The sequence below is a fragment of the Choloepus didactylus genome, chromosome 23 (assembly GCF_015220235.1).
Source record: "Choloepus didactylus isolate mChoDid1 chromosome 23, mChoDid1.pri, whole genome shotgun sequence".
NCBI classification, from domain to species: Eukaryota; Metazoa; Chordata; class Mammalia; order Pilosa; family Megalonychidae; genus Choloepus; species Choloepus didactylus.
This window is the reverse complement of record NC_051329.1, coordinates 3781046-3793868: the sequence shown is the minus strand read 5'-3', so window position 1 is coordinate 3793868 and position 12823 is coordinate 3781046. Positions and strand designations below refer to the sequence as shown.

At 52.4% G+C, this 12823-nt stretch overlaps 1 protein-coding gene across 1 annotated transcript in view; it reads left to right on the top strand.

The window, feature by feature from the left end:
- TMEM132C (transmembrane protein 132C) overlaps positions 1 to 2458 on the top strand; it is a 374779-nt gene extending 372321 nt beyond the window's left edge. Inside the window, exon 9 of the mRNA XM_037817233.1 lies at positions 682 to 2458. Within this exon, the coding sequence (XP_037673161.1) occupies positions 682 to 1836 (1155 nt within the window). The 3' untranslated portion in view covers positions 1837 to 2458. The remainder of the gene's footprint in view (positions 1 to 681) is intronic.
- Positions 2459 to 12823: the final 10365 nt, after the last annotated feature.

The window sequence follows — 12823 nt, the reverse complement described above, 5'->3', positions numbered from 1 at the left end:
TGGCGGCTGCCAGGAAAGCAGCAGGGCCTTCCTCCGGGAACGCACCCCTCCCCCTTGTGTCCCGTGTCCCTCTGACGGTAAGTGCCACTAGAGCCACCTGTGGAGGCCAAGACAGGACAACGGGCTCAGGCCGCCAGTGCCACCGCCGTGGAGCTGGCAGCCCGTCACCACTGACCTGCTGACCATCGTGTCATGGGGCCGGGGCAGGCCGAGAAGACGGGACGTGCTTGCTTTCCAGTTTCTCCTGCAAAGCAAAAGGAGCCGATGGGTTTCCTGGGAACGAGCAGAAGGAAGAGAAGGCGCCGTCTTAGTTTCCCAGTGTCGCCCCCACGCCGTGCTGCTGCCTCTCTCGGCGCAGACCCTGCTCCCCGCCAGTGCCAGGAGAGCAAGGGCTCTTCCCCCGTGACCGGCTGATTTACGTGCTGCTGTTCAACATGTCCAAGCAATGCCTTTGCAACGCAAGCCAACTGCAGCCTGTTGGTGGGGATGGGTTTTCCTCCTGTGAGGGTTATGCTGCAGCTGTTACTACATAGCTCTGTCTGCTCTGGTTTAAATTCAGGTGATTTCTGTGACCTGGATGTTCTCTCTGAAGTCGGCAGCCACTGGTCTGGGGTTCTGTCCTGCTGTTTCCTGGGGGCTGCCCTCCTCACGGCGGCCATCTAACCGTGTCTCTCCCCCCAGGAGGCCGTGGTCAGCACCTGGCTGCAGTTCAGCGATGGCTCGGTGACGCCTCTGGACATCTACGACACCAAGGACTTCTCCCTGGCTGCCACCTCCCTGGACGAGGCGGTGGTGTCAGTCCCTCCGGGCCGCTCCCTGAGGTGGCCCATCGTGGTGGCTGAAGGCGAGGGGCAGGGCCCACTGGTCCGCGTGGACATGACCATCGCTGAGGCCTGCCAGAAGTCCAAGCGGAAAAGCGTCCTGGCCACAGGCGTCGGCAACATCAGGGTCAAGTTTGGCCAGGATGGTGCTGACTCCAGCCCTGGTGGTGCGGACAGCGAGGAGCAGCTCCGGAACCACGCCAGCGAGCGCCGGCCAAAGGGCCCAGAGCCTGAGCACACCGGCCAGGAGGGGACCGGCCACGGCAGGTCTCCAGTGGGGCATGAGCAGGGGGCATCATGGCCCCTCGCCACCACGGCCCGGCCACTGCTGGGCAACCGGGCGGCCAAGGACAGCCGGCTGGCCAGGGGGCGGCTGCACAACATCCCCATCGACTTCACCGGCTTCCCGGCCCACGGGGGCCTGCCCGGTGCCGGCGGCCAGCTGGCAGACAGCGACCCGGTGCAGGCGGCCCGCGGTCTGAGCGACCTGGAGATCGGCATGTACGCGCTGCTTGGCGTCTTCTGCCTGGCCATCCTGGTCTTCCTCATCAACTGCACCACCTTCGCCCTCAAGTACAGGCACAAGCAGGCGCCCCTGGAGGGCCAGGCTTCTGTCACCCACTCCCATGACTGGGTGTGGCTGGGCAATGAGGCCGAGCTCCTGGAGAGCCTTGGGGACACGGCGCCGCCCCGGGACGAGCACACGACCATCCTCGACCGCAGGCTGGTGGGGGACAAGGAGAGCAACCACCTGCTGCACAATGGGGGCTCCCGGCGGCACCCATCCAGCCAGCCGCCCCGGCCGCCGGACCCCAGGCTCACAGGCCTGCCCTCGCCCAACACCAGCAGGAAGCGGGTGCAGTTTGCCACCTTCACCGCCATCCCCCTGGACGACAGCCGCCCCACTGTCCCCTCCATCCTCAGCGAGGACAGCGCGTGGGGGCACCAAGACACCGTGGCAGGCAGTGCCAAAGAGCCCAGACCCTACCTGGACAGGTTTCCAGACCAAGCGTAGGGCCCACGATGGATTTGGGGGAAACAAGGCGGGCTTGGGGCAGCGGGTCAAGCAGGGAGGGGCCGGGCGCCACAGTTGACCACTCAGATATTCTGAAGCCAGGAAGGGACGCTTTTGTATCAAGGGGTTTTTTAGCAGTTGACCATGATGGATTTTGGGGGGTTTTTTTTTTTTTGAAGTCAGTGGAAAAAACTCCAGTGGGCAGACCGAGACAGTGAACTTGTCAAGGTAAAAGTAGGAAGGTTATTTTATGACTCAAAATATCATACACACAAGCTACCAAAAATCATTTGTTAAAAAATACAAAAAAGACAAAAAGACAAATAATAATCTAATTTATATTTCTATAAAATTAGGGCCTGCTGAGGGATGTTTTCTATTGTAATTCAATATTCCCTTTTCTGAGGACAGCCTGTGACTGTCAGGTTGGGGCTGGGAAGGGACGTTCCTGAATACTGGTTGCATCTTAGGATAGATGTGAGAATTCAGAACTCTTTATATTTTTTTCTCTTTTTCCACATTGCCTTCTGGTGTCCTACACTTCCATTTATTTTGTATTTCATGTTTATTTTTGAGTATCAAGTGGAACATTTTCCTGAATTAAACATAAATTATATCCTTATTTGTTAGAAGAATTCTTAGAAGCATCATCAACTAATCATTCTTGAAGTGGTAACTGTGGTGCACCCCTGCACCCTCCAGCCTGGTGGGTATTTTGGTTTACACTGTCAGAGGGGCCTCTCAGGGCCTTGGGGTGGGGGTGGGGGGTGTTAAAGGCACCATTGAACAGCCCCCCCCCACCCCACTGCCATGGTGTCAAATGCAGGGACGGGGCCCAGCCTGGCCCCTGCCTGCTGGGTGAACCAGCCTGAAGCCAGGAAAAGGCAGGTGAAATCCGAAGAAGCTTCTGTACCCAGGCACAGCAGAGTCACCCAGAGGGATGGCCAAGCCCGAGACATCCTGACACGGGAAAGGAACAAGGACAACAACTGTTGGGGTAAGTTGTTTCTCTTACTTTGGCAGGTGCGGAGTCTGAGCATAAACTGAAAGCAGGAATCTCTGTTAGACTGTCAATCTGTTCTGTTTTTTTAACGGCACGACTGTGTAGCAGCAGCACACTGTGGAAACACATTCATCCAAAGTAAAATGGGAGTGGCTGAGAAGACCACAGTGCAGTGAAGTAAGCCCCCTACGACCTCCGGGCTCCGGCTTCTCCGGGCACATCCGCCTGGGGAGGAGGACGGCTGGCTGGCATCTACCACGCTCAGCGGGGAGACAGAGGCCCCGACAGGCTTGGCATCACGGTTAATTACTGCAGTCATTAGGCATAAAAGGGGCCTTGAGGACCGCAAAGCTCAGCTGGGCTTGTGAGAAGATATTTCCAACACTTATTACAGATGGGAAGAAGGAAATATTTATATCTGTGATGCCAACTGTCATTAGAATGCTTCCCGTGGCTTGGCATGGCCCCTCCAGGAATGCTTCCCCCACAAGGTACCCCCGGTTGAAGAACTAAGCCATCTGTAAGCTAGAGGGAACAGTGATGGATCTGCCCATCTTTTCAGTTCCTCTCAGCTTCCTGGCTGGCCCGGAATAATTCCCGACAAGGAGGCGGTTCAGTCCCTCGCACAGCTCCATCTTCATCAGCAATTCTCCAGCCTGAGCACGTGCAGCACACCGGGGGGGCTGCTTAAATCACACTGTGTTGGCCCCTTCCCCAGAGACTGAGGGGAGGGAGGAAATTTGCGTCCCTGACAAGTCCCAGGGTGATGCTGCCCCCCCCACCCCAAATTTGATGCAATGATCCGTGTGTCCCTGGAGATGCAAGGAACCCAGAACATCCGAAACCTTGTTGGACCAAAAAAGAGCAGAACTGGAGGAATCACACCTCCTGACTCATAACTTACGACAAAGCCACACTAATCAAGACAATGCGATTATGTCCATAAGACTAGACAGACAGATCTGTTGTGGAATTGAAATTAGAATCCAGAAATAAACCATAATTCCTGATTGTCAACCAGGGCGCCACGACAACTCAACAGGGAAAGAACAGTGTTTCAACAAATGGTGGTAACTATATCCACAAGCAAAGCACAAAATTGGACCCCTGCCTCACACCGTGTACAAAAATCAAAGTGGATCATAAACATAACAGCTAAAACTATAAAATTATTAGAAGACTTGCATTAGACAATTGTTCTTACATATGACAACAAAAATACAAGCAACAAAACATTTAAATTGCACTTCAGCTAAATTGTAAACTTTTGTGGCTGAAAGGATATCAAGAAACTGAAAGCAATCCACAGACTGGAGGACACTGTTTGCACATCTGGCCAGAGACTTGGATCTAGGGTTCATAAAGCACTCTTACAGTTCGGCAACATGCTAAAGGAAAGAAGCCAGACATAGAAGAGCATGTCTTGTATAATTCCTTTTATGTGAAATGTCCAGAATAGGCAAATCTTCAGACACCAAGGGTTAGCAATTACCAGGGAATGGGGGGACACTGCCCCTGAGCACAGAGTTTCCCATAGGGCTGATGGGAATGCTCAGAGAGTACAGTGGTGATGGCTGAGCAACTTTGCCAATACACTAAAAACCAATGAATTGTATGCTTTAAAGGATGAATGTTATGGTATGTGATTTATAGCTCATTAAAGCTGTAATAAAAAATGTGTATATATCAAAAACTAGGAGGAGAAATGGATAGACCCACAATCATAATTGGGGATTTTAACATATCTTTATCCAAAGCTTATACATGAGCACACAAAAATGTGAGGTAATTGTGCCAGTTTGAATATATTGTGACCCCCAAACGCCATTATCTTTGATGTAATCCTGTGTGGGCAGATGTTATCAGTGCTGATTAGATTGGAATTCTTGGAGTGCATGGAAATGCGCCCCACCCAACTGTAGGTGATGACTCTCCATGGAACTCCCTTTCCATGGAGGTGTGACCCCACCCATTCAGGGTGGGCCTTAATCAGTGGAGCCATATAAATGAGCTGACAAAAGGAACGCAGTGCAGCTGTGAGTGACATTTTGAAGAGGAGCTACAGCCAAGAGGGACACTTTGAAGAAAGCACAGGAGCTGCAGATGAGAGACAACAAATACCCCAAGTGCAACTCAGAGTGACATTTTTGAGGAACTGCAGCCTAGTGAGGAACGTCCTGGGAGAAAGCCATTTTGAAACCAGAACTTTGGAGCAGATGCCAGCCACATGCCTTCCCAGCTAACAGAGGTTTTCCAGACACCATTGGCCATCCTCCAGTGAAGGTACCCGATTGCTGATGTGTTACCTTGGACACTTTATGGCCTTAAGTCTGTAACTGTAACCAAATAAACCGCCTTTTATAAAAGCCAATCCATCTCTGGTATTTTGCATTCTGGCAGCATCAGCAAACTAGAACAGTAATATAGAAGATTTGACTCAGAATCAACAAATATGTCTATATACATATGTGCACATGTGTGTGTGTGAGTCTACCCAGAGAAAGAGAAAGAGGGAGGACAGAGAGAGAGACAGAAATGAATCAAAAACAGAATACATTCAACCTATTTTGGACCATAAAGCAGAAGCAATCTCAACAAATTGCCAAGAACTCAAATCTCAGGGTTTGTTTTTTGACTAAACTGGATTTAAACTAAAACTTTAATTTTAAAAAATAACTTAAAAATTGCCAAACGTTAATTAAGCAAGACATATAACTAACCCATGCATCTAATAAATTATAATGAAAATTTGAAAATATTTTATATTGATGACAATGAAAAAACATAAAAATTAGTATAATATAGCCAAAACAATGAGTTTAGAGAAAATTGGTAGCCTTGACTGCATATCATAGAAAAGGAGAAGGGCTGAAGGGCTGAAAATCAGGTTTATAAGCATCCAGCTTAAGAAGAAAGAAAAGAAACAGAAAAATAAACCTAAAGAAAGCAAAAGGAAGTAAGTAATACAGATAAAATCAGAAATTAACAACATAGAAAACAAATATAAAATAGAGGCAAACAGCAAAGCCAAATTTTGGTTCTTTGAAAAGGCTAATTTATAAAACTCAAACTGAACTGATCACGAAGAAAGACAGCACAAATTACAAATATCAAAAAATACAGAGGACTTACTACAAATCACTTCAAAGATGATAAGATATTATAAGAAACTTTATCTGGTTGCATCAGTTATGTGTGTAACATAACCAGAAATAGCAATACATGTTCAAAGGGAAACAGCAGTGCACAGACATGCACATAAGTGCTCAACATGGCAGAACTTGCATGCTTAGAGGTGCAAGTGGCTCCAGCAAATCCTCCCGAGCCTGTTCTGGTGACGGCCTAGGTTCAAGAAAAACAGCTCAGCCACAAGCACTTGACAAATCTCTGCTCACGTGACTGTGCTGATCGCTTTGGCCACAAGTTCCAGAGCAGAGCCTGGAGAAAAGGGGTGGGACAGGGGATCCCAGCCAGCACGGGGAGACACTTCAAAGTTATATGGCAAAGGGTTTGGATCTAGGAAGGGGGACAGAATTGGGGCCAAATTCAACACTGTAACATACCAACCAATTTGAAAATTTATTTGAAATAGACGCTCCTTCCAATTCCAAGGAATTCAGCCTACACTTACAAATAAGGCTTTCTTAAAGATGCCACCAAAATGTCAAACAGGCCCTCTCTTGGAGTATTGGGGATAGAGATGTTTTCTGTTTCCTCCCCTATGCCCTCTGGTATTTTCCAAATTTTCTGTAATTTAGTGATTATAAGGCACTAGGATTTGGGGATTGTTGTTATGTAGCATCCTTAGCTTATCCTGACGGATACATGAGTAATTGACCCACGTTGTCATGAGCTAGTCTCTCCTCCGAAACAAGTACTTTTTTACAATGAACATTTATTACTTTATAAATCTGAAAAATACGTAGTGAATGTTAATCTTTTGAAATAAAATATTTACCTTTTGGAGTGGTTGAGAAAACATTTACAAGCGTAATACAGTGCTCAGCACACAATAAATGCTCAACACACCTTATTCCTTTCTCTTTCCCTCAGTGCGCATACTCATGTTGTTTATATTTTAATTACCGCAGATAATGAATATGGCATTCTTTAACGCTGCTCACCAATATCCAAATCCATTCAGGGATTCTGGAGGCTTGGTAGGATGAGTTAGAAGCCCCCCCTTCTGCAACGACCCCTATGCCTTACCTCGGAGTCACCAGCTCCCTCCTCTACCACCCACCCTGTACCCCCCGAGCCTCAGCGGGATGCCTGCCTGCAAGAGGGACCCTGACCTTCACCCGAGGGCTCCGAGCCCCTGTGTACAGATCTTTTGGGTTGTGGTTTGTGTGGTTTTCTCTCCCAGTTAAAAACAGACATAGGAATATCAGCAGGTACCCAAAGGACTCTCCTGCGTTCCAAACACACTTCTCCTTGCTCCTATCACGGGACAGCAGGTTCACCTCCCACTGATGAGCACAGTTAATTACACAGCCAGTGTGAAGACGCCCATCATTTCCCACTGGTCTATCAGCACAAGGAGCCCAAAGGGACCAGGTGGCAGCCTTGCTCTTACTTTTCATGAGACTGACTGTGTCCTCTAGAGGAAGCATTTTCCCCACTCTGGGAAATGGTACGTCCAGATCCGTAGAAACTCAGGTTGTGAGAATGGAATACAAATTTCGCAAGTAGGTCACCAGGAGGAACGGAGAGCAGAGTCATGGGTATCTGTATTCTAGGAATATACCCATAAAAATATATTCCACTATTAAGGACACTGCTCGAGATAACAGCCATTGGTCAGGTACATGCCACAATGTGTAACACACCCCAGCCTGGCTGAGCGTCATCTCCAATCTGTGCGTCCGTGGCACCCCGAAGTGGCCACGTCAATACTCACGAACGCTGGAGCTTCTGCTGCTGTGGTATGTGGAAGGATTGTTGCATCCTGTGACTTGCACATCCTGTGCCTCTTTTACACTAAGTATGTCTTTTGGCATGAGGTGATGTTTTGTAGAATCCAATGCCATTAATAAGCTCTTCTGTGAGCCCTCAGCCACTGCGGGCAGGGAAGACATTCCCCACTCGAGAACACACGTCAATCCCAGTAAGGATGGAAGGTTCCCATGCAATCAGCTCACCACCCAGCAGCTAGTCAGTCTCCGCAGTAGGCAGAACAATGGCCCCAAAAGTCGTCTGTCCCAATCCCCTGAACCTGTGCCTACATTATGTTACCTGGCCAGGGGGAATTACGGTTAGACGTGAATTACGGTTGGCTTTAGGCTGATCTTGGGGTAGATGATCTGAGTCATCCAGGTGGGCCCGATGTACACGCAAGGGCCTTTAAAGGGGAACAGGGAGGCAGAAGACAGCACCAGAGGGGAGCCTTGTGAGAAAGACTTGCCCGGCCCCTGCTGGCTTTGACAACATCCAGGACCAAGAACCAAGGGACACAGGCAGCAGCCAGAAGCTGAAAAGGGCAAGAAAACAGACTCTTCCCTGGAGCCACTAGAAAGGAAAGCAGCCCTGTCAAACACCTTCACTGCCCACTTCTCACCTCCAGACCTTCAGGGAACTTGGGTTGTTTTAAGCCACTAGTTTGTGTAATCTGTTGCAGCTGCAGGTAGAAACGGTTTCAGTTCAGGCTGCTGAAACAAATACCTTACAACAGGTTGTCCTAACAACAGGTACCCCGTGGTTTCAGAGGCCGAAGGCTGGCTTCGCCCTGCAGCCAGCACCTTTGGGTGGCAGCAATCTTTGGGTTCCTTGGCTTTGCCATCACTTGGCGGTGCACATGGCAGATCTTCTTCTTCGTCTTCGGAGCTCCACTGACTTACAGCATCTGCCTGCTCCCCAGGGCTTCTCCATCCGTGTCCATTTCCTTTGCCTATAAGGATTTCAGCCACACTGGACTATGCCCCCACCCCATACAGTTCAGGCACACCACATCAAAAGGGCCTCTGTAACAGGTTCACACCCACAGGAATGGATTCACATTAAGAACATGCTTTCCTGGGGCACAGCGCTCGAAGCCACCATAGAAGCAGTCTCCTCGGAAGCCAGACACCTGAGGGCTCAAGGCAATCTCACCTGAGGACAATTCGGGGGGGAGGCACCCCATTTCTGTCCCCTGACAGTCTGTCAGTGAGCCTGCCGGGCAAGCCGGAAGCCTCCGAGGGCCAGGGCTGGCCATGTCCTGGACGAGCCGCCTTGCCCGCTGGGTGGCCCAGGGCCACTTCTGCAGCCCACGCTCTCTGACAGGCACTGATGTGCAGCCCAGAGGCTCGGCCACGCGCACCTTCCCCGCACTTCCCAAACGTCCAGGCCTGCCTCGAAGGCCCCCAACCACCCGGCCAAGCCGCCTGCTGCTGCCCAGGAGCCTGAGCATGTCCTCACCTCAAGTCCTCCCTCCGTCTGGAGTGGCTGAGATGGTAGTGTCCAAAGGTCCACTTATTGGGAACACTTCCACTCAGTGCCGTCCTCCGGGAACACTCCCCACCAGGTCGTGGTGCCTGACTGGTACCAACACACCAAGCAGATCCCCCGGGCATCAGGTTCAGGGTTCCCTCCCTCCTCCAACATCTGGTCACACACAACCTCGCAAAGCCATGGCTGTGAGCTGCAGGAGGCGTGACTGCTCTGGTGCAGATATCATCCGAGTCTGGGCTGTGCTGGGCTTATGGGGGCTTCCTCCCAGTTGCTCCCCTTCTGGAACTGCTGCTGTGACAGCAGATGCTGGGACCTGGGGGACCTGGCAGCCCCCGGCTCATGATGGGCACTGTGGCTGTGCAATCAGATGCTCAGCGTCTCTCGGGCCCGGAGCCACCATCAGCTGTGCTCTGAGTGGCGCCTGCCTCCCTGTTAGAGGCCACGCCTGGCTCCAGATCCCTGGGGCTCTGCACTGTGGTTCTTCTGGGAGCTTTCCAGAGACCACATGGGGGGCAGAATCCAGCAGCGACGCCTCCAGCAGCAGGGGCTCTGCCAGATCCAAGAGCCACGGGACAGGCCACTGCTCTCCAGCCTGGACCTGGCGAAGAGTCACGCTTTGCTCAATTTGCCCCAGATCGCTGGACCCCTCGGCAGTTTACCGAAGCAGCAGTCCTCAGGAGCGCTGCAGGCTGTACCCCCACCTTCTAGCGCAGACACCTTCCAGGGCCTTCCAGGACCCACTGTCCTGCTCCGTCCAGTGACCAGCATGTCCTGAACATAGCCAGCAGCAGGAAGCTCTGCAGGAGGCCCAGCCCACCCAGGGCCTTCAGGTTCCATCACGGCAGAGAGCAGAGGAGGTCCCTGAGCCACCCCAGTAACCGCCCAGCGCTGGGGTTGAGAAAGCGCCCCCGATGGCCTGGCCCCTGCAAGCCCCCACCTCTGCGTCGTGCAGTTTGTGACGGAGGCAGCTCTGCCCATGAACGGGGTGCTGCCTTGGCCTCACGGTCCTGCCCAGGCTGAACCAGTTCTTCCAGTAACGTCTCTGGGGTGGGGGTGTGAATTCCCAGGCGCTTCCTGGCCCCCGCTCAGGAGGCCAAGCGAGGGGTTCCGGGCAGCAGGGTGCAGGCTCACCGAGGCCGCCGGGCAGGGGACGGCAAGGGAGCGGGGCAGAGAGAGCAGATCCGAGTGGAATGTCCGTCTCATCCTCTGCAGGAGCCACCCCCACAGCCACTGCCCACGGGCCAGCAGGGGTGCGCAGTGCTCGGGGGCCTCCGTGGAGGCCAGGGCAGGGCTGAGGGGTGGGCTGTGTGGAGCTACAAGGACAGAGGGAGGAGATACGAGCCAAAGTCCCGGAACAGCGAAGCGGGAGCACGGCAAGGACCCGGGACAGAGAGAAAGCCAACGTGGCTGAGTGACGAGCTCCCCAGTGCACCGACAACGGAACCCCACATAGCAAAACTCCCTCTCCTCCACTTCCCAACCGGAACACAGCTCTCTCAGGCAGGAGAGGCCGGTGCTGGATCTGTGCTGGTTTTTGAAATGCCATTTTCCCCTCAAGTTCTTTGTAATGGATCCAAAACATTCAGGCATTCACCCAGCAGAAGTGTACATGGGGAAGGGGCCAGATCTGGAGACTCCTAAACTCGGCTGTCTCGAAAGGCTTAGTACCAGCTTCTAAACAGCAAACAAGCAAAAAGGAAAACCCAAGAGCTCTGGGAGTCGAGTCCTAGATCCCGACCTCCCTGAGTGGAGCTGCTCATTTAAGGATTTGGATCGAGAAGGGTTTATAAAGTAGAGCGATAACAGTCGGGGAAAGTCAGGTTATCCTATTACCGTTTTTGTTTTAGGGAGAACATTCAATTATGTTTCAAAGAATGAGGCAAATTATGATTTTTTTTTTCAATTTCTCTTCCACTGACAAAAACGTTCTGTCCAAAAGCCAATTTTTTTCCTGTCAAAGAGGGCATTTGGGTGGAAAGAAATTACCAGACTGAAAGCCCATGGATTTGAAAACTTCAGGTTACATTAGGGTTCAGGGTTTGCATCTTCTGTCATTTGAGCTGACCTCTGGGTGAAGGTGCAATGGGACAGCCTGGGCCTTTCCAGTTGGGGACGACACCCAGTGGGTGCCACTGCTTCAGCGGGTGCTCGGCTGTGGGAAGAGGGGCTGGGACTCCACAGGGGATGCGTGGAGTTAGACTGGACAGAGAGAGGAAAACGGACAAAGGCAGAGGGATTAAACAGAATCTAACTAAACTGAACTGAATCTAAACTAATCAGAGGGGATTAAATTAAAAATTTCCCGAGAATCCATATGAATGAGCCCCCCCCCCCATGCCTGGAACATGGCAGTAAAGAGGAGGTCAGGGCCCCCTCCACCTGGAACTTTTGTTCTCGTGGCAGAAAATAGATGAAACCAAGCACTAAACAAGTCCATGAGATGCCATCAGGTGGTGAAAAAACAGTGCTGTGTAAGCAACGAAGCCAGGCAGCTGGAAAAGAGGAACTGGGCGCCAGGGGCAGAAGACAGACATCACCTGGGTGGGCAGAGGCAGCCTGGAAGCTGAGAAGTTATGGGTGAACCCACTCATGCCTGGGTAACAGGATGCCGTTTTCTGGAATATTGCATGCCAGCAGCTTTAGCAAACCAAAGTGGATTCTGGTACTAGAGAAGTGGGGTGCTGAGTGGGCAAGAACGAGCCCACTGGGTTTGAGAGCTGAGAAGATGGCAGGGTGGCTGGAGGGCAGTGCTCAGGGACGTGCATGGAGGACAAGCTGCCCGCCAGCCACCCATGGGGCCGGGGCCTCCCGCCAGCACCTGGGAGCGCTCCTCGGCCCCTGAACCCTCAGACGACCGCAGCTCTGGCCACACCCTGTCTGCAGTATGACAAGAACCGAAGTCGGATCCACCCAGCTAAACTGCTGCCAAATTCCTGACCCACGGAAACCGTGAGATACAGAGGCCTGTAGTAAGGTGCCGAGTCTGGGGTGATCGGTTCTGCTGTGAGAGATAACAAGCACCCCACATCCTTGGGGTGGAGAAGCCTGAGGTGCGTGGGCATCACCAGGACGTGCTGGTCCTGCCCACGCTGCCCCACAAGAACCGACTCCGCTCCCCTCCTGGCTCCACGGTCAGTGGTCTCACGTTGGGGGCCTGCAGTCGGCCACAGGGGGCACGTTTACACCACAGGGATGGGCAGACGCCACACATCAGCACCATATCCTGCACACCCGTGCACCATTGTCACTCTCCCTGAGGCTCCTACGGGGTCCAGTCCTGCAGATGTGACCCGCTAACACCCCGGAATGCCTTCCGTCTCATCCCTGTCGCACTTGCCTGCGTCCATCCTGGTGCCTTCTCAGAATAAACAGCTCCAAAGTGAATCCCGCGCTCTCCCCTGCTCGCCCAGGCGCTTCCGGAGGAGCTCGGGCTAAGGCCTGAGGCCGTCGGGACCGGCTGACGGAGCCTGAGATCCTGCCTGGAGCAGCGGCGGACGCTCCAACGATGAAACGTCACCCGGCGATGCCTGCGGATCCCTCCGTGACCCTCCAGCC